Here is a 19029-nt window from a genome sequence, read left to right on the forward strand (position 1 = left end):
AATCTTTTTTAATAAAATGAATGTGTTGTGACGGATAGAGACTGAGTACACTACTGCATATTTACAAGAGGTCTCACAGAGATGAAAGTATGCACATATAAGGCGTGATCACCACCCACTAGTATTTAGGAATTGACCAATATATATATTATTCATTTCAGAAAAATTAAACACCATAAAAGGAGTTGTTCATTAAGTTTTGGATATACTTTCCACAGCATGTAGGATTTTGAATGAGATTAATATAGGGCACAACTGGCATCTTAGGCAAACCTTGCATTTGGCACCCCTCCCCCAATACAAACCCTTGCCTCAAAGTTAGCATCCTATTCAACTTAGCGCCCTAGGCAACCACTTAGCCCACCTATATGGACAGCCTGTTTGTATGTACACAGTGACAGTGAGAGGGTGGATTGGGGATTGGCCCCCAGACAAAGTGATGCAGTCAAGAGGATTTTTGTAACCTGAACTTTTTATATTTCAAATTCACTTTTTGTATAAAGTGGAAATTTTTTCACAAAACTTGGAGGGGAGTACTAATACAAAGACAGTTTTCTGTCGCAACGTAAAGAACTAAAGAACATTTCTCAAACCTTTGCATTGCCACTGTTTATGTCTTGATAATCTTATGTCACTTGTTTAGGCTCGAATGAACAGTAACACAAGAAAGAGTGAAAACAACAAGCTTTGAAAAAAATACAATATGAAAAAAATACAATGATTTATTTCCCTGGAAAAATTCTGTGAAAATGAAAAAAATTTATGGTTTTATAGAATCAAATCCAAAAATAATCCAAGAATAATCCAATAATAAAAATTGAGTAGTCCTAATAACATCATGACCTTTGACAACAAACAATCATTTTAAAATAAAAATAGAACTTGTTTACGTGGTTGCTACTAATTTTGAATCAAGGTCAGGATCTAGATCAACACCTGGTTGTTTACAAAAGGAACAGTCATGGTCAAACTATTTTCTGAAAAACGTATTATCTCTAGTGAATAAATTAACATTACAATAGCATGTAATAAAAAATATTTTTAAAAAAAATGACAAACAATTAAATTGAAATAAGTATATACTAAATCAGATATAATTAAATCAAATATACATAACAATAAAATATATTTATTTCAAATATTGCATATGGAGGGGTGGTGGCAAATAAAACCACTGATATCGTAAGTTTTAAAAGTTTATTCTGTCATATGAAATTTAGAATAATGAATATAAAAAATGCAATTGGCTATAAAATTCATTGGCTTGAGAAAATAGGCTACATGCCATATATATGCTAAAACAGTAAAGGGAACGGAACCAACATTTCAAGAACTCTGCAAATCTTGTATTCAGGTGATGTAGTTACTGCATGGTAACTTGCTAATCACTGTTAACATGGATCATTTGTTAACACTACTGTCTACTGTTCTTGTTTTGTATTTTTATTTAGGTATAATCTTGATTTTCCTTAACTTTAGCTGAGATGCTGTGGTATCAATGACTATCAGGACTGGAAACAATCCAAGTACATGTTTCTGAGTGATGAGTACATTGTACGAAAAATGAGTTATCTACCACTTTCGTGTTGTGGAGATTTGACTGGATCAATAAGTAATGTCAGAGGATGGAATGGAACATGTCTAATAAATGAAAAGGTAATAAATCGAACACACCCATCCCACACTATCCACCCTACCCTTGTATTCCCTGAATTAATTGTGCTAGTCAAAGAAAAACTATCTTCAATTATTCCAAAGACATTTTGAATGAGAGCATATCTTTACTTGTTTATAATCAGCCAGTAAATTTTTTCAAAAGTAAAACAATGATGATTCCCATTTCTTGTTCAGTTTCCAGCAAAATAAGTTGTGAAACTGCCTAGGCTACAAAACTGCCCCCATTCTATTCATACTCAAAGCTGAAGGTCATCAAGATTTCTCAAAGACAATAACTATTTCATGCATACTCATATTTTCTTTAACAGTTAACAGGCAGGTTTATGCATATGGAGTTGAATAGGTAACAGGTGTTCTATTTATAGCACACTGCACTTGGTAACTTAGCTCTATGAGGTAAAGGGTTAAGGAAAGGCAAACCTGCATTAAATCACAGCTGTCACATTTACTTGGTACCATCACATTATCAGCCCCCACCCCATATATATATATATATATATATATATATATATATATATATGCAACCAGTTTAACGTGTAATTGGACACAATCAGTTTGTCCAAAAACTCACATGTTGTCTATTTACATGCAATGTGCAGGTAAATACTATTTTTTTTACAGGAAATAACGTTTTGTTATGTCTTATTTAGATGTACCATTGAATCCTTATGCTACTAATACTCAAATGTTTGTTCAGTAGTATTGTTATTGGAAACAATAGGTTGGTGTAGGAGCCAACAAAGGGTCTATCACTCTCATGACACAAAAGCGTTACAGGTGGATGTACTTAATAGATGATCTGTTAATGTTTTATGTCTTAAATGTTAGGGCTTACATACTCAATGTTTATGTACTCCAATTCTTCAGTAATGATTTGGTTTCCTTACATTCTTCATCTCTTTGTTCCCTCGTAAGATGACCATCCATATTAATGTCCCCTTCCTATAAAGGTCAAATTGACCAGTCCTGTCTGTGACCACTATATACAGGATTGACTTTACATATGTGCTCCATTTGAGTGAGCACATTAAGGGATTGCTTATAAAAACATTTTGAGCACAATTTTTGCTAACGGAAACTAAAATATTCATGCATATACATGCAAACTAAACAGATCCTTTAGAAGAATGCTCTATACAAAGAACACTTTTCTATATAGTCCTTTAAGTGTCCATTATTGAGTGAATTCATCGATTTCATGAAAAACCAAAGAATCCAATTACCAGTGACATCACTAAAATCATAATTTTAGCTTGGATTAATATAACCCTCTCCTCTCTGCTCCTAGCTGTAAGTAAATATAATTGAACAACTCATGAACCGACATGGACCATCAAAAATTTCTCTAAAGCAAAGTACAAACTATATTTTCATCATCATCATCACAAGCTATTACAAATAAAATTAAAAAATACACTTTTCTTTAGGGCTGTTCACCAGTTTTACAAGGAATGCTGAAGCAAAATATTCTGTTGTTTGGCTGGACCAGTTTTGGACTCTCAGTCTTGCAGGTAAGGATGTAACAGCACAGTCTGTACACTAAAGTTGTAAAGACATTTCTTAGATTTGATTATTTCATGTTACAAAGCATCCCGATATATTAGCCAAAATGTGTACATCAATAGCAATACAACCAACAATTAGTCTAAATGCTACATAAATAGTGATACAACCAATTATTTGTCAGTGTTAATAAACAGTGATAGAACCAATGACTATCTAAGTGGTACATAAAAATAGCAATACAGCCAATGATTAGTCTAAATGGTACATAAATAGCAATACAGCCAATGATTAGTCTAAATGGTACATAAATAGCAATACAGCCAATGATTAGTCTAAGTGGTACATAAATAGTAATACAGCCAATGATTAGTCTAAGTGGTACATAAATAGCAATACAGCCAATGATTAGTCTAAGTGGTACATAAATAGCAATACAGCCAATGATTAGTCTAAATGGTACATAAATAGTAATACAGCCAATGATTAGTCTAAGTGGTACTTAAATAGCAATACAGCCAATGATTAGTCTAAATGGTACATAAATAGCAATACAGCCAATGATTAGTCTAAGTGGTACATAAATAGTAATACAGCCAATGATTAGTCTAAGTGGTACATAAATAGCAATACAGCCAATGATTAGTCTAAATGGTACATAAATAGCAATACAGCCAATGATTAGTCTAAGTGGTACATAAATAGCAATACAGCCAATGATTAATCTAAATGGTACATAAATAGTAATACAGCCAATGATTAGTCTAAGTGGTACATAAATAGTAATACAACCAATGATTAATCTGTGTTAATAAACAGTGATGGAACCAATGATTAGTCTAAATGGTACATAAATAGTAATACAGCCAATGATTAGTCTAAATGGTACATAAATAGTAATACAACCAATGATTAGTCTAAGTGGTACATAAATAGCAATACAGCCAATGATTAGTCTAAATGGTACATAAATAGTAATACAACCAATGATTAATCTGTGTTAATAAACAGTGATGGAACCAATGATTAGTCTAAGTGGTACATAAATAGCAATACAGCCAATGATTAGTCTAAATGGTACATAAATAGTAATACAGCCAATAATTAGTCTAAATGGTACATAAATAGTAATACAACCACTGATTAGTCTAAATGGTACATAAATAGTAATACAGCCAATGATTAGTCTAAATGGTACATAAATAGCAATACAGCCAATGATTAGTCTAAGTGGTACATAAATAGCAATACAGCCAATGATTAGTCTAAATGGTACATAAATAGTAATACAACCAATGATTAATCTGTGTTAATAAACAGTGATGGAACCAATGATTAGTCTAAGTGGTACATAAACAGCAATACAACCAATGATTAATTTAAATGGTACATAAATAGTAATACAACCACTGATTAGTCTAAATGGTACATAAATAGTGATACAGCCAATGATTAGTCTAAATGTACATAAATAGTAATACAGCCACTGATTAATCTAAATGGTACATAAATAGTGATACAACCAATGATTAATCTGTGTTAATAAACAGTGACAGAACCAATGATTAGTCTAAATGGTACATAAATAGAAATACAACCAATGATTAGTCTAAATGGTACATAAATAGTAATACAGCCACTGATTAATCTAAATGGTAAATAAATAGTGATACAACCAATGATTAGTCTGAATGGTAACATAAATAGCAATACAACCAATGGTTAGTCTAAATGGTATATAATAGTGATACAACCTATTATTACAAGCAGAAGACAACTATACAAACAGACTATATGCTGTGAAATATTAGAAAAGCTGCAATGATTTTTCATATGTTCTTTAATTTTCCTAGAAGCTTACAGCAAGGTTTCAGATATTCTGCCAGGATTTTATCTGTAGGGGCCAACTCCCCCTTGTAACAAAAATAAGAGGAGTGGGGTAAATAAAGAAGAGGAAGAAGAAACAGCCATCTTTAAATATTTACATAACACTTCCATATCTGTCTCTCTTTCTTTCTGTTCCACTCTGTTGGAACTCTGTTAAAGTCAAAGTTTTAAGTCTATTCACCTCAAGTTGTATAAACATTAATCTATTGAAAACAAATATGGCCACTTCATCACTGTCTCAGTGGAATCTACTCATTTTTCAAATCAGATTCATCAGATTCATTTTCAGGATTTACCCAAGAGGATCTCTTAAATGATATAAAGAATACAGACACACTCAATAGTGAAGAGAAATATTCACTTGAAATAGATCCAACCTACCAAGATTGTGTAGCACCAAGATCAAACATGGCTGACGACTCCTCTTCAGTTCCAAACTTTCTTAAAATCCAACATAATATGCAGAGTATAACAATCACAGCTGACTCAAACAAAATTCCAACAATCAAGAAAATCTTGGATGAGAATCTACACTTCCAGCAGGGACACTCACATAATAGACTGATCTATAAATCCATGGATACAGATTCTGCCACAGTAGCCCTCTACATAACAACTGGTAAAATTCATGTACAAGGTCCAGATTATTAAGAATATGATATATTATTTTAACAAACCTTGCCATCAAATGGTTGATAACACCAGCTTGAAATTTATTACCTATCAGCTAAGGACTTCAACACCCATCCCTGATGCCCACAGATCTCAAAATCCAGTCGACAGCAACACAGCTTTACATGAAGTACTGTAAGCCAGATTGCAATCAATCCAGGATCCCAGCTTATTATAGGTGCAACAAATTCCTTTGAGTTCCATGGAAACCTTAACCAGACTTGCACCTCCATGCAGTGCTCAGTAATGATAGGTAATCTCCAGGCCCAAGTAGAAAGGTTAGATTAGGAACTCTCTGCACTAAAATCAAAGAGTCTAAATAGAATTCAAATGGATAAACCAGGTGCAAAAATAAGTTGAGTGTGCCAGGAAACCCAGAGAGTACAATACACAAACATGTCAAAGGACCAAAACAAAAGAGCCTGTCAGGGTACTCAGAATATACCAAAACTAGCTATTAGAAAAAAGTCATTATACACACAAACAGATGCAACCTCAAAAATTAAACAAGATGACTCTCTTCTACAGGTGTTAGATGGGCAGAGCCAAAAATCAGTTAAAGCACATACTGTAAACACTGACCATAATGTGTCTCACTCAACATCAAATCCTGGTACAGAAGGAACTGCTCTAAAGACAACCTCCAATTATCCACAGCATAGAGCTAAATTAAATACAAATACTAAATACAGCAGTCACCAAACTCTCAGTCAGTCTAGTCATGGAAACCAAGAAGTCCAAGCAATGCATCTGAATCCCCCACTTAACAAAATCAGCAACATAATTAAAGACATATCTCTTTTCATAGGATCATCAATAATCAAAGGAGTAAGAACAAGAGGATTATATAAAACTGACATAAAATCCCACAGAGGTGCAACTATTAATACTATTACAGAAAAAATATTGGAAATGGATGTCACCAAATCATACTGTAATTCTTCTCATTGGTGGCAATAATTACAGTAATGGCCAATCTTTAAAAGGCATTAAGGATGATTATGAAAGCTTGTTGTATGCCATCAGGTCCAAAAACACAGTAAAATAATCATTTCAGTACATAAGCGGTACTGCCTTGCTCCTTAGGAATATAGACCAGTACATAAGAGGTACTGCATTGCTCTTTTGGAATATAAACCAGTACATAAGAGGTACTGCCTTGTCTTTAGGAATTTAGACCAGTACATAAGAGGTACTGCCTTGCTCCTTAGAAATATAGACCAGTCCAAAAGAGGTACTGCCTTGCTCCTTAGGAATATAGACCAGTACATAAGACTTATAAAAGGGGTTAGGCATGAGTCAGAAAACTGCTTGTATTGTGGAGAGCACATTCATGTAACACAGCGGTGTCTGCATGGAAAACAGATTCGTTGTCATCTTTGTAACGAACTAGGACATAAGTAAAAGTTGTGCACATACCAATAGGTAGAAGGCAGTGATGTACAGGCCTATGCAACACATAGCCAGAAACAAAATGTATTAGAAAATGTGTATACTTTTCAATGTAATAATTACAATTCTATAAACAGGTTTCCGGCACTATTTGATTTGTGTACAAAGTGCAACTTGTTAACATGTAAACAACTTTGTGATACTGTTAAAGTTACTTCTCCCTCTGAGGCTCCTCAGGTGTCTAATATATCAATGTCTTCTTGTAAGTATGTAAATCAGTCTCATATTGAACATTCTCATGTATCCACTAAATGTGGTCATGGTACAACAGATGGATCTTGTATGTTATCTTCTTCATGTGTTTATGTAAATAATCAAGGCGATGAAAAGAAACCTTTCAAGTCTAAAAACAATACATTGTATACTACCTTGTCTGAAAATCAATCCTCTGATCAAAATTGTCATGTCTTTGGCCTCCTCAAAAGAGGTCTGCAAGTAATCAACCTCAATATTCAACACATCCTCCCTAAACTGAATGATATAAAGTTAATATTACAGCAAACTAGATCAGTCAATATTCTAGATCTATGTGAAACCTTTCTTTCTGATGATACTGATGATTTGACTCTCCAAATACAGGGGTTCAACTTTGAAAGAAAAGATAGGAAATCCATGGGGGTGGGGGTATTCTTCTCTATGTAGACAGTTCCATTAGTTATAACAGACGTGTTGATCTAGAGACTATTGGGGTAGAGAGTATCTCGATTGAAGTAACCCTTGCCCAATCAAAGCCAATACTCTCATGTTCGGTTTACATGCCACCTAGTTCCACAGCTGAATGGATTGATAGATCTGAGGTTCAAATTCAAAAAGCATTACTAAAGGAAGATTTAGAAACTATCATATTAGGTGATTTTAACATTGACTACATGAAAGCTCCACCATTAACATGGATAAGTAACTTTGAAACTTACAACTTTACTCAATTAATTAACACCTCAAGTAGAGTAACAGATAAAAGTGCTACTATCATTGATTATGTCTATACTAATAAACCTGAAAACATAAGTGAAATTAATTTGCCAGTGTACACACTGAGTGACCACTACCCAGTCTGTATAACTAGACATGTTCTGAAATCATCTAAAAATGGTCAACACGTTGAAATACAAAACAGGGACTTTAAACAGTTTGATGAGGAAATGTTCTTAAATGATTTAGTTTGCAAACCTTTCCAATCAGTCTGCAATATTGCTGATGTCAACACTGCCTTAGACAAATGGTATCAGATGTTCAATGCAGCCTTAGACATGCATGCCCAATTAAAACAAAAAGGGTTAAACACCAAATTACACCCAAGTGGATTACCCCTGAGATCAATGAGGCTAGGTACCTAATAGATAATTTCCACAAGAAAAAAGACATGAAAAGCAATAGAAAGTGGAGGAATAAAACTAAGCACCTGATAGATAAGGCAAAAGAGAGCTACTATAAACAGGCTATTGATGAAAGCAAGAGTACCAAGACATTGTGGAAGCATCTAAAAGAGCTGAACCCACCCAAGAACAGTTGTTTTCCCCCTAGACTTAAGCAAAATGATGATATAGCAACATCTGTACAAGACCTTGTGGAAATTTCTTCATAAGCATCTCCAGTAAGAGTATTCAGAACCAGACTAACAGCCCAATTGAACTTGCTGCTCTTCTAACATTTGTAAGAGCTAAAATTCCTGATGATAATTATTTTTCAATAGCTAATGTTGGTGAAGCTGATGTTTTTGATATGCTAATTAAGGTGAATATTAATAAATCATATGGATTGGATGGTATTGATCCATGAATTCTTAAAATTGCTGCACCAGTAATAACAAAGTCATTAATGCATATCATAAACTTAAGTATAATGAGTGCTAATTTTCCAAAAACATTGAAATGTGCAAAGGTTACATCTATCTTTAAGAAAGGAGAAAAGGAGGATCCAGGGAATTACAGACCAATATCAATTCTATCTGCATTGTCAAAATTATTTGAAAAGCATGTAGCCACTCAGGTCTATAAATTGTTTGAAATCTAATCTATATTTCATAAAGCACTCTCAGGATTTAGAACGTACCACTCATGCCAAACAGAACTTACCAAATTAATTGATCTTTGGCTGAAGGAAATGGATAATGGACATATGACTGGGATAGTTTTCCTTGACTTCAAGAAAGCCTTTGATCTTGTTGATCATGAAATTCTGCTGCAAAAGTTGAACTGTTACAGGTTCAACAATCCTTCTTGAAACTGGTCATACCTAAACCAAAGGTCTCAACAAGTAAGCATTGGCAATATTAGTTCTCAAACTTGCACTATTCATTCAGGAATCCCTCAAGGCTCAGTTTTGGGCCCTCTCCTCTTCCTTATCTATATCAATGATCTACCATTAAATAATGAATCCATAAATGCAGATTTGTTTGCAGATGATGCAACCTTGTATACATCTAGTTCTGATACTGAAGTTGTCCAAATGAGATTAAACTCAGACCTTATTAGAGTCCAAAACTGGGCACAACAAAATAGGATGGTAATTAATGAAGGTAAAACAAAATGTATGATTTTGGGGACATCATAAAAGCTTCACAAGTCAGGGAACCCAGAACTATCTCTTGAAATAAATAATCATCTGTTAGAAAATGTCAAACATGAAAAAAGCTTGTAGATGTGTCTGTAGATAATAATTTATTATGGGATGACCATACTGATAAGCTTTGTAAAACACTGTCATCCAAAATTGATCTACTCAGCAGAATCAAGAAATATTTACCTATGGAAACTCAAAATCTATACTACAAGTCATATATTCTTCCAACAATGGATTATTGTTCTAATGTATGGGGAAACTGTGCTAAATCTGAGCTTGACAAGATTTATAAACTTCAGAAACAAGCAGCATGCATAATTTTAGATGCATCTATTGATCATCCCTCAAAAGCATTGTTTACAGAACTCAAATGGTTCACAAAATATGACAGGATAGATTTTCACAAGGCTGTTCTTATATATAAATGTCTACATGGGACTGCACCAGAGTATCTTCAGGACTTATTCAGGCCTTTTTTCAGCACAATACCAGTCGAGATCAATATCACATGGAAACCTTCTAGCACCAAAACCAAGAGCAATTTAAAAAGGGCTTCCAGTACTCTGGTACAGTTCTGTGGAAAAAGCTTCCACTACATGTAAAATCTGCTGAAAATATTAGAGTATTTAGGAAGAGATATCATGAGCATGTATGTGTTTCTAATAGATAATGGAATTTAGTATTTTAATACTAAGCATGTTAAAATAAATAGTAATTATTGTTATCTTCATATAATGTGCATTGTTATACTCTCCTTAAGAGGGCCTTAAGGGAGAATAGTCCTTGAATAACAAGTCACCCTCTATAAATAAAGCATTATTATTATTATTATTATGATTATTATTGTTTCTGAGTGTAATATATGCCTTATCAGTGAATGAATATTGTTTTGCACCAAGATCCCCTTGCACAGTTGCTGTCTGAAGAAGCATGTACATATGTAGCATAGCCAGTCAGAACAAGTTGAGAACTGTTCTTTAAGGATATGTAGCATAGCCAGTTGGAACAAGTTGGGAACTGTTCTTTAAGGATATGTAGTATAAATAGTCGGAACAAGTTGGGAACTGTTCTTTAAGGTTATGTAGCATAGCCAGTTGGAACAAGTTGGGAACTGTTCTTTAAGGATATGTAGCATAGCCAGTCCGAACAAGTTGGGAACTGTTCTTTAAGGATATGTAGCATAGCCAGTTGGAACAAGTTGGGAACTGTTCTTTAAGGATATTTATCTTAGCCAGTCAGAACAAGTTGGGAATTGTTCTTTAAGGATATGTAGTATAGCCAGTTGGAAAAAGCTGGGAACTGTTCTTTAAGGATATGTAGCTTAGCCAGTTGGAACAAGCTGGGAACTGTTCTTTAAGGATATGTAGCTTAGCCAGTTGGAACAAGCTGGGAACTGTTATTTAAGGATATGTAGCATAGCCAGTTGGAACAAGTTGGGAACTGTTCCTGAAGGGTATGTATCATAGCCAGTTGGAACAAGTTGGGAACTGTTCTTTAAGGATTTGTAGCATAGCCAGTCAGAACAAATTAGGAACTGTTCTTTAAGGATATGTAGCTTAGCCAGTCAGAACAAGTTGGGAACTGTTCTTGAATGGTATGTAGCATAGCCAGTTGGAACAAGTTGGGAACTACTCTTTAAGGATATGTAGCTTAGCCAGTTGGAACAAGTTGGGAACTGTTCTGTAAGGATATGTAGCATAGCCAGTCGGAACAAGTTGGGAACTGTTCTTTAACGATATGTAGCAAAGCCAGTTGGAACAAATTGGGAACTGTTCTTTAAGGATATCTAACATAGCCAGTTGGAACAAGTTGGAAACTGTTCTTGAAGGATATGCAGCTTAGCTTGTTGGAATAAGTTGGGAATGTGAGAAAGCTTGCCGGTAGCTTCTCGTGGGTTGGTGGTTCTTTCCTGGGTTTTCCTGGGTTCTTCCTCCACCATTAATACTGACCGCCATGTATAGCCTATCTTGTGCTGAAAAATGCCGTTAAACCCTACAACAACAACAACAACAACAAGTTGTGAACTGTTCTTGAAGGATATGCAGCTTAGCCTGTTGGAACAAGTTGGGAACTGTTCTTTAAGGATTTATAGCTTAGCCAGTAGTAACAAGTTAGGAACTGTTCTTGAAGGATATGCAGCTTAGCCTGTTGGAACAAGTTGGGAATGTGAGAAAGCTTGCTGGTAGCTTCTCGTGGGTCGGTGGTTCTTTCCAGGGTTTTCCCGGGTTCTTCCTCCACCATTAATATTGGCCGCCATGTATAGCCTATCTTGTGCTGAAAAATGGTGTTAAACCCTACAACAACAACAACTTCAAGTTGTGAACTGTTCTTGAAGGATATGCAGCTTAGCCTGTTGGAACAAGTTGGGAACTCTTCTTTAAGGATTTATAGCTTAGCCAGTTGGAACAAGTTGGGAACTGTTCTTTAAGGATATGTAGCTTTAAGGATATGTAGCTTAGCCAGTAGTAACAAGTTGGGAACTGTTCTTTAAGGATATGTAGCATAGCCAGTTGGAACAAGTTGGGAACTGTTCTTTAAGGATATGTATCATAGCCAGTTGGAACAAGTTGGGAACTGTTCTTTAAGGATATGTAATATAGCCAGTCAGAACAAGTTGGGAACTGTTCTTGAAGGATATATAGTTTTCCACAGCATTGTCTTTTGGATACTTCTGCTCCAAAATAAGATTTTTCATTAACAGAAGTTTTGCAAATTAAAATTTCTTAAATTAGTGTTTTGCTGACTATTGTATCAGATTTCTTATCTGCTCCAAAATGCTATATATGGGTTTCATGTCCATCAATGCCATAATATGCTTTTAAAAGAGTTAATATGATAAAATAGATATATATTCTTTCTAATTTTCTTTTTGATTCTTATTTATTTGATTTATTTTAACCTGAAATATGCATTTTGTAGCACAAGCTTCCACAGGGTTAATTTGTTTGACAAAAGAAAATGAAAACTAAATTCTACTTTTAAATTTTTTGTATTTTAATTAGGCTTGTTATTCTGCCTTTTTACATTTATTTAGAAACACCACTGAAATTGGAGTTGACCTGCATGTCTGTCTTAGTCCATCCAACACATACATCAGACTCATATTGAACATCATTTTCAAGTTCAAAATCACTCACTGTTGTCTTCATTAACACTTGCCCATCTTCAATAATCTAATACAGTTCATAACTTTAAAAATCATTGTCATCGTCACTATCACCATTCAGTATTTTAAGAACAAAATTGTCATCTGAAGAAGAACCACATTGGGAATCAGCCATTTTGGTGTTCTAGATGGTCTATTTTAAAAAAGCATTTGTAAAACTTCCTTGATGCAAGGTTGAAACTACTGTAAAATGCTTGTTCTAGGGCCTATCATGCCAATCATATTCAGGTCAACAACCATACATGACAAGCTGAAGAACCCAGATGTGAAAACAATTGCTTACTTGAAAAAAAGACTGCCTCATGGTACCGCTACTTGTGGTGACTAATGTCACAACAAGCACTTTACTGGTTAGCAGTTAAATAAAAAATTTATACTGCATATTGTACATATTTATATCTGCTGAGATTTTAAACTAATTTGAGGGAGTTCGTGTGCATCACTGTTCTCTAAGTGTGCAAGTTCATACAATGCGTTTGTATGCTCTGGCAGCATCTCTGGATTTCCATATGTACTTGGCTGTCTTATTTATTAAAATGAATTTTGTACATATACTTTGCAACCATACCATAATGTAATTAGTACTTTGCAACCATACCATAATGTAATTAGTACTTTGCAACCATACCATAATGTAATTAGTACTTTGCAACCATACCATAATGTAATTAGTACTTTGCAATCATACCATAATGTAATTAGTACTTTGCAACCATACCATAACATAATTAGTACTTTGCAACTATACCATAATGTAATTAGTACTTTACAACCATACCATATGTAATTAGTACTTTGCAACATACCATAATGTAATTAGTACTTTGCAAACATACCATAATGTAATTAGTACTTTGCAAACATACCATAATGTAATTAGTACTTTGCAACCATACCAAATGTAATTAGTACTTTGCAACCATACCATAATGTAATTAGTTTGAAATCTTGTCCAAAGTTTTGGTTATCTAACAAATAAAAAGCTCTGATTCATTATTTTAAAAAAATTCAATGTTCCCTTTATATTTTTTCTTTAATTTCAGCTCCTTGGGTTTGCACTGGCATGCTGTCTAAGGAAAGCTGTTAACGATCTCTACAGATGATCACATTCTGAGGAAAAAGCATTAAAAAGTTTATATACGAATCCAAATATTGAAGGCTTGAAGAATGTGCTTTTCCTACATCTGTTGATGATGCTCCATTTGATATTAGTAATGTACATTGGTCTATTCACAGCAGATATTACTAGATGCCTGACTAAATAACATCATCTTTTTTCATACTGGATGAAAAAAATGATGGAATTATTTAAATATTTGGTACATATACTATCTGAACCACTTTGCAAGTTTCTAAACTCTGGAAGTGTGCAGGATTCACACTCAGTGAGTTTAAATTTCATAAAATGTTTATAAAGAACCAGTACCAATTTTATGTGTCAATAAACTGAAGTGAAACAATTAATTTCTCTTACCTTGATTGTTATGAATGCTCAAATCTTGCTAAAATCGTGGAATCCAATAATATGAAATAAAATCTATAATTCAATTTTATCAACAAAATTGCATCTCCTGTGAAAATTCTGTACAAGAAAATAAAAAGAATTATAACATCCAGCTCACTTGTTAATCATAACAGTTTAGTTATATGCTTGCTTCTTGACGTTTTTGGTGTTTATTCAAAAGAGTATAATTCTGAGACAGCAATCAAAATATGGTGCCAATCCCCCCAACAAATGGACAGAAATACTGCATTCAGTTGTATTCACATGACACCATCGACAGTATTTAGGATAAGCTTTTGTGATGTGTGGTGTAAGGTTTTTCTTACACACATACATACTTATGACAAAACATTATTTTCATTGTTTGCCAGCTATTTCAGTAAAGAGTAAAAGTGTTTATTTGTAAATGTGATTACTTATATAAATTTTTATAAATTGTATCAAATAAATGCATTCTTATTTACCTACATTAATAGTTACTGGAGAGCTGATGGACATACATGGATATGTTTTGCTGAGCTTTCAATTCACCAATCAAATTAAATGAAAGAGATAACATCATTTAGAAAATGTTTCCAATGATAAAATTCTCTAGCATGAAATATAAAGCTTTATCTGTGTTACTAAAAATAGCTGCACTGGGATTTCCACAGGTCACTATAAAGTGAACTTTATGTTACTAAAAATAACTGGACTGGGATTTCGATGTTACAAGAACACAAGCCTCTATATGTGTATGTGCGATCTACATCATTTATAAAATGTTTCCAATGATAAAATTCTCTAGCATGAAATATAAAGCTTTATCTGTGTTACTAAAAATAGCTGCACTGGGATTTCCACAGGTCACTATAATGTGAATTTTATCTGTTACTAAAAATAACTGGACTGAGATTTCGATGTTACAAGAACACAAGCCTCTATATGTGTATGTGCGAACTACATATACGTCGATAATGAGGCTAATCATGGGATGCACAGTGGTTAGTCTTTAAGGCATTTGTGATCAGCCTGGATGGGTTACTGTGGTGTGTCACTTTACTCTACTTGCCTTGGAATGACATAACCTTTTAAGTGTTGCTGTGCTGTGAAAAAACATACCAGATCAATAAATGGAGTTATGGTTATCTGTCTTCCATAACTTTGATTTCGAAGTATAATTTTACCAAGGATTTGGGACTTTTATTAAATTTGACATGCATCGTTACATTGGATGAATTCCATTTCCATCATTCCACATTATCATTTACTTAAATTATGGTTCCTGATTAACATCCACCAAATTTAGTTGTAGTAGAATGACTTAAGGAGTGTTGGATATCAACAAAATTTGACATAATTTACATGAGTTATGGTAAATGTTAGAATTTTGTAAAATCTGATAATCTTAAGTAATGTGATACTGTTGACAGAAAAATCTTGAAAGATGGACAATAGGAGAAAATAGCTCAGTTTAATGCCCACATGTAACGCTCGAAATCAAACTCTTTAACTGTCACATGAATATAAAACTGCATGCCAAATTTGAAAACAAAACCTGAAGTACAACGGGTAATAATGAGCAACTACGCAATGACATGTATATGATGCAGTAGAAAGCCAAAAATTCAATTCATTCAAGGTCGTATACAAATTCAGTTAGAACCAAATAATCTGTGATTAGGTTGAACTGTAGAAACAAAAGTTATAGGTCAAAACTCCTGTAAATATATGTTCTGTCTTTTGCTGTTTTTGGGATTAATGCTATTTGTCAGCACATGTTAGGCTATACATAGCAGCCAGTATAACTGGTGGAGGCAGAATGTGGGGAAGACCCCAGAAAGAATCACCAACCCATGGGAAGCTATTGGCAAGCTTTCTTACAAAGCCACATTGGCCAAGCATGAGTCTCTTACTCAAGCCAGTGGAGGTGAGAAGGCAGTGATTTGTAAAGATGAGTGATTTAGACCATTTGGTCACTTAGGGTCCATAAATAATGTTCTGGAAATGTATAAATCAAAATCGTATAGCTGCATGACAAATCATCATAAAATCCAACAATCCATGGTAATATAATGCAGCAGAAACAAACAGTAAGTAGACTACCAATCAGGGGCCATAACTCCTTTAAATGATGCTGTGGGGTGCTGACAATCAAACTCATTTGAGGTCTCATTAGCATGATGCTCATGGCAAATTTAAGACCAACAATTCACAGTAAGGACATGGACCAAAAACCAAATTTAGGACAGGAAATTGGGGACCATATCTTCTGTTCCTTTGTTATGGAACACTAGAAACTGAATCATTTGAGGTCCCATTGATGTAAAAACGCATTCTAAATTTGACTGAAAACCATATTTTGGATATCAAATCTGCAGACTGGTGGAAATTTACCTGTCTTTTGTATATAACTTTATATTTCTATATATGAATCAACATGTCCCCCAGTATGCATGTTTAAGTTTTTCAATACCTAAAATACAATGTGTTTACCTGTTCCCCAGTATGCATGTTTAAGTTTTTCAATACCAAATATACAATGTGTTTACCTGTTCCCCAGTATGCATGTTTAAGTTTTTCAATACCAATTATACAATGTGTATACCTGTAGCTTTAACAATGTTTCAGTCATATCGCTACGATGTCTGCAGTGTGTGCATGTTTAAATTTTTCAAGACTGAAAATACAATGTGTTTAACTGTCCCCCAGTATGCATGTTTAAGTTTTTCAACACAATGTGTTTACCTGTCCCCCAGTATGCATGTTTAAGTTTTTCCACACAATGTGTTTACCTGTCCCCCCCATTTTTTGAACATATCTGACATTGAAGTTCTGTGCTTGCTTACTTTGAATGTAGCAAACAGCATATGTGAAGTGTTTTTTTTATTTTTAATTTTCAAGGTTTACCAGAAATCTCGTCTCCAAACTTGTCAAAGGCTAAGTTATATAATACTTTCATTTCTTGTTGCATAGCAACAAGCATAATATCGTACACCATTTAAAATATAAAACCTTTACATTTTGAGAAACGATTAGAATAATTTTTAATTTTTTTCACAACAGTCTTAAAAGCATTAAGCATTGATGAGAGAGGTAGATAGAGAGGGTTCAATAACTGTTAAAGTATGGAAATATGATTCTTATGTACAGATGTTAACTTGCACATTTTGTCAGAATATGTTCTGCAGAACCCAGTGTCTCACCAGTCTCCATGTGTAGATGTATCACCAACGGAAAAAACTTTAACACAAAACTTTCACATAGTTGGTTATGTACCACTGCTGCTGCCACTGGAAAAGAAACATCTATGTCTTACCATAGTCCTTTGATGGCTCTGCTGTCCAAAATGAATTTCCTGAATTCAAGATAAGACAATTTCTTCTTTTTAACTTCCGAGTCTTGAAACCATCTTGATTATTGTGGATAAGATTTTCAAAGTAGTCGCTGTGGAAGGCATACTGGATGAAATATTGGACCATATTTATTTAGATCAGAGTTCTCCAAGAAGCAGCCTGTGGGCTGCATGTGGCCTTCGAAGCCGTATCATGTGGCCTGCAAAATGATTGACATCGCAAGGTGTCATGAGAGATAACAAAGGTGGTGTGGCCTTTGGGCTAGTGAAAATGCCCTCATGGCTGTTTGAGTTTGAGAATCCTGATTTAGAACAAATGAGACACCATTAGAAGACTTTTGGTGACCATCCATTCTAAGAATTAGTGATGAATGTTCATTGTGGCAGCCATAACTAATACCAGACTGGTACCAATTTCATTCAGGACCAACAATATAGCCTAATTAGTTATTTCGTAAAAGCATTTGTGTTGATGGATCTTTCTATTTAGAAGTACCAATAACAAGACTTTGAAGATGACTGCCATGGTGGCCATATTGGGCATCAAACTGGCACCATTTTTATTTAATACAAACCAGACATCATAAGAAGTCTTCTAGTGAAAATCAATTTTTGTAAATATTTTCAAGATTGGATACCAGATCTCCACAATTTTTATATAATACCAACTATAAGAAGTTTTCTAGAGGAAACCCCATGCTTCTATGACTTTCCATTGATTCGAAGTAGCGGTAACAATATTTTCAAGATGGCTGCTGTGGTGGCCATATTGGAAATCATTTTGGGACTATATTTAATTCCGGGTGGAGTAACAATAAAACAGATGTCAAGATGGCTGCTGCAGTGGACATATTGGAAATTGTCTGGGCAGCACTATTTTCATTTAGGATAAACTAGACACAAGAGGTCTTCTGGTGAAAACCCTATGATAATACGACTTTTTATCAAGAGGGGCAGTAATAACAATATTTTCAAGATGGCTGCCATGGTGGCAATATTACTTGTCAGGTTGACACCAGTTTCATTTCAGATAAACTACCGTATATGTCATAATAATTCAAAACACCTTATCCTGATATGACCATCAATTTAGGAGTAGTGAAAAGATTTACAAGGTGGCTGCTATGGTGGCCATATTGGATGTATGAGCAACACTATTTTCACTCAGGACTCACTAGACCTTGGGATGAACTTGTGTAGCTTTAACAATGTTTCAATCATATCGCTACGATGTCTGCAATGTGGCAGTTTATAGTGATGTCTAGTACTGGG

General features: G+C 34.2%; 1 protein-coding gene across 1 annotated transcript in view; it reads left to right on the forward strand.

The window, feature by feature from the left end:
* The window catches only part of LOC149785067 (tetraspanin-6-like), a 99685-nt gene extending 85190 nt beyond the window's left edge, over positions 1–14495 (forward strand). Inside the window, exons 5-7 of the mRNA XM_089931182.1 lie at positions 1480–1656; positions 3105–3188; positions 13963–14495. Coding sequence (XP_089787308.1) covers positions 1480–1656; positions 3105–3188; positions 13963–14022 — 321 coding nt within the window. The 3' untranslated portion in view covers positions 14023–14495. The remainder of the gene's footprint in view (positions 1–1479; positions 1657–3104; positions 3189–13962) is intronic.
* Positions 14496–19029: the final 4534 nt, after the last annotated feature.

Source organism: Sinohyriopsis cumingii, chromosome 13, assembly GCF_028554795.1.
Source record: "Sinohyriopsis cumingii isolate HCF-2022 chromosome 13, ASM2855479v2, whole genome shotgun sequence".
Classification (NCBI taxonomy): Eukaryota; Metazoa; Mollusca; class Bivalvia; order Unionida; family Unionidae; genus Sinohyriopsis; species Sinohyriopsis cumingii.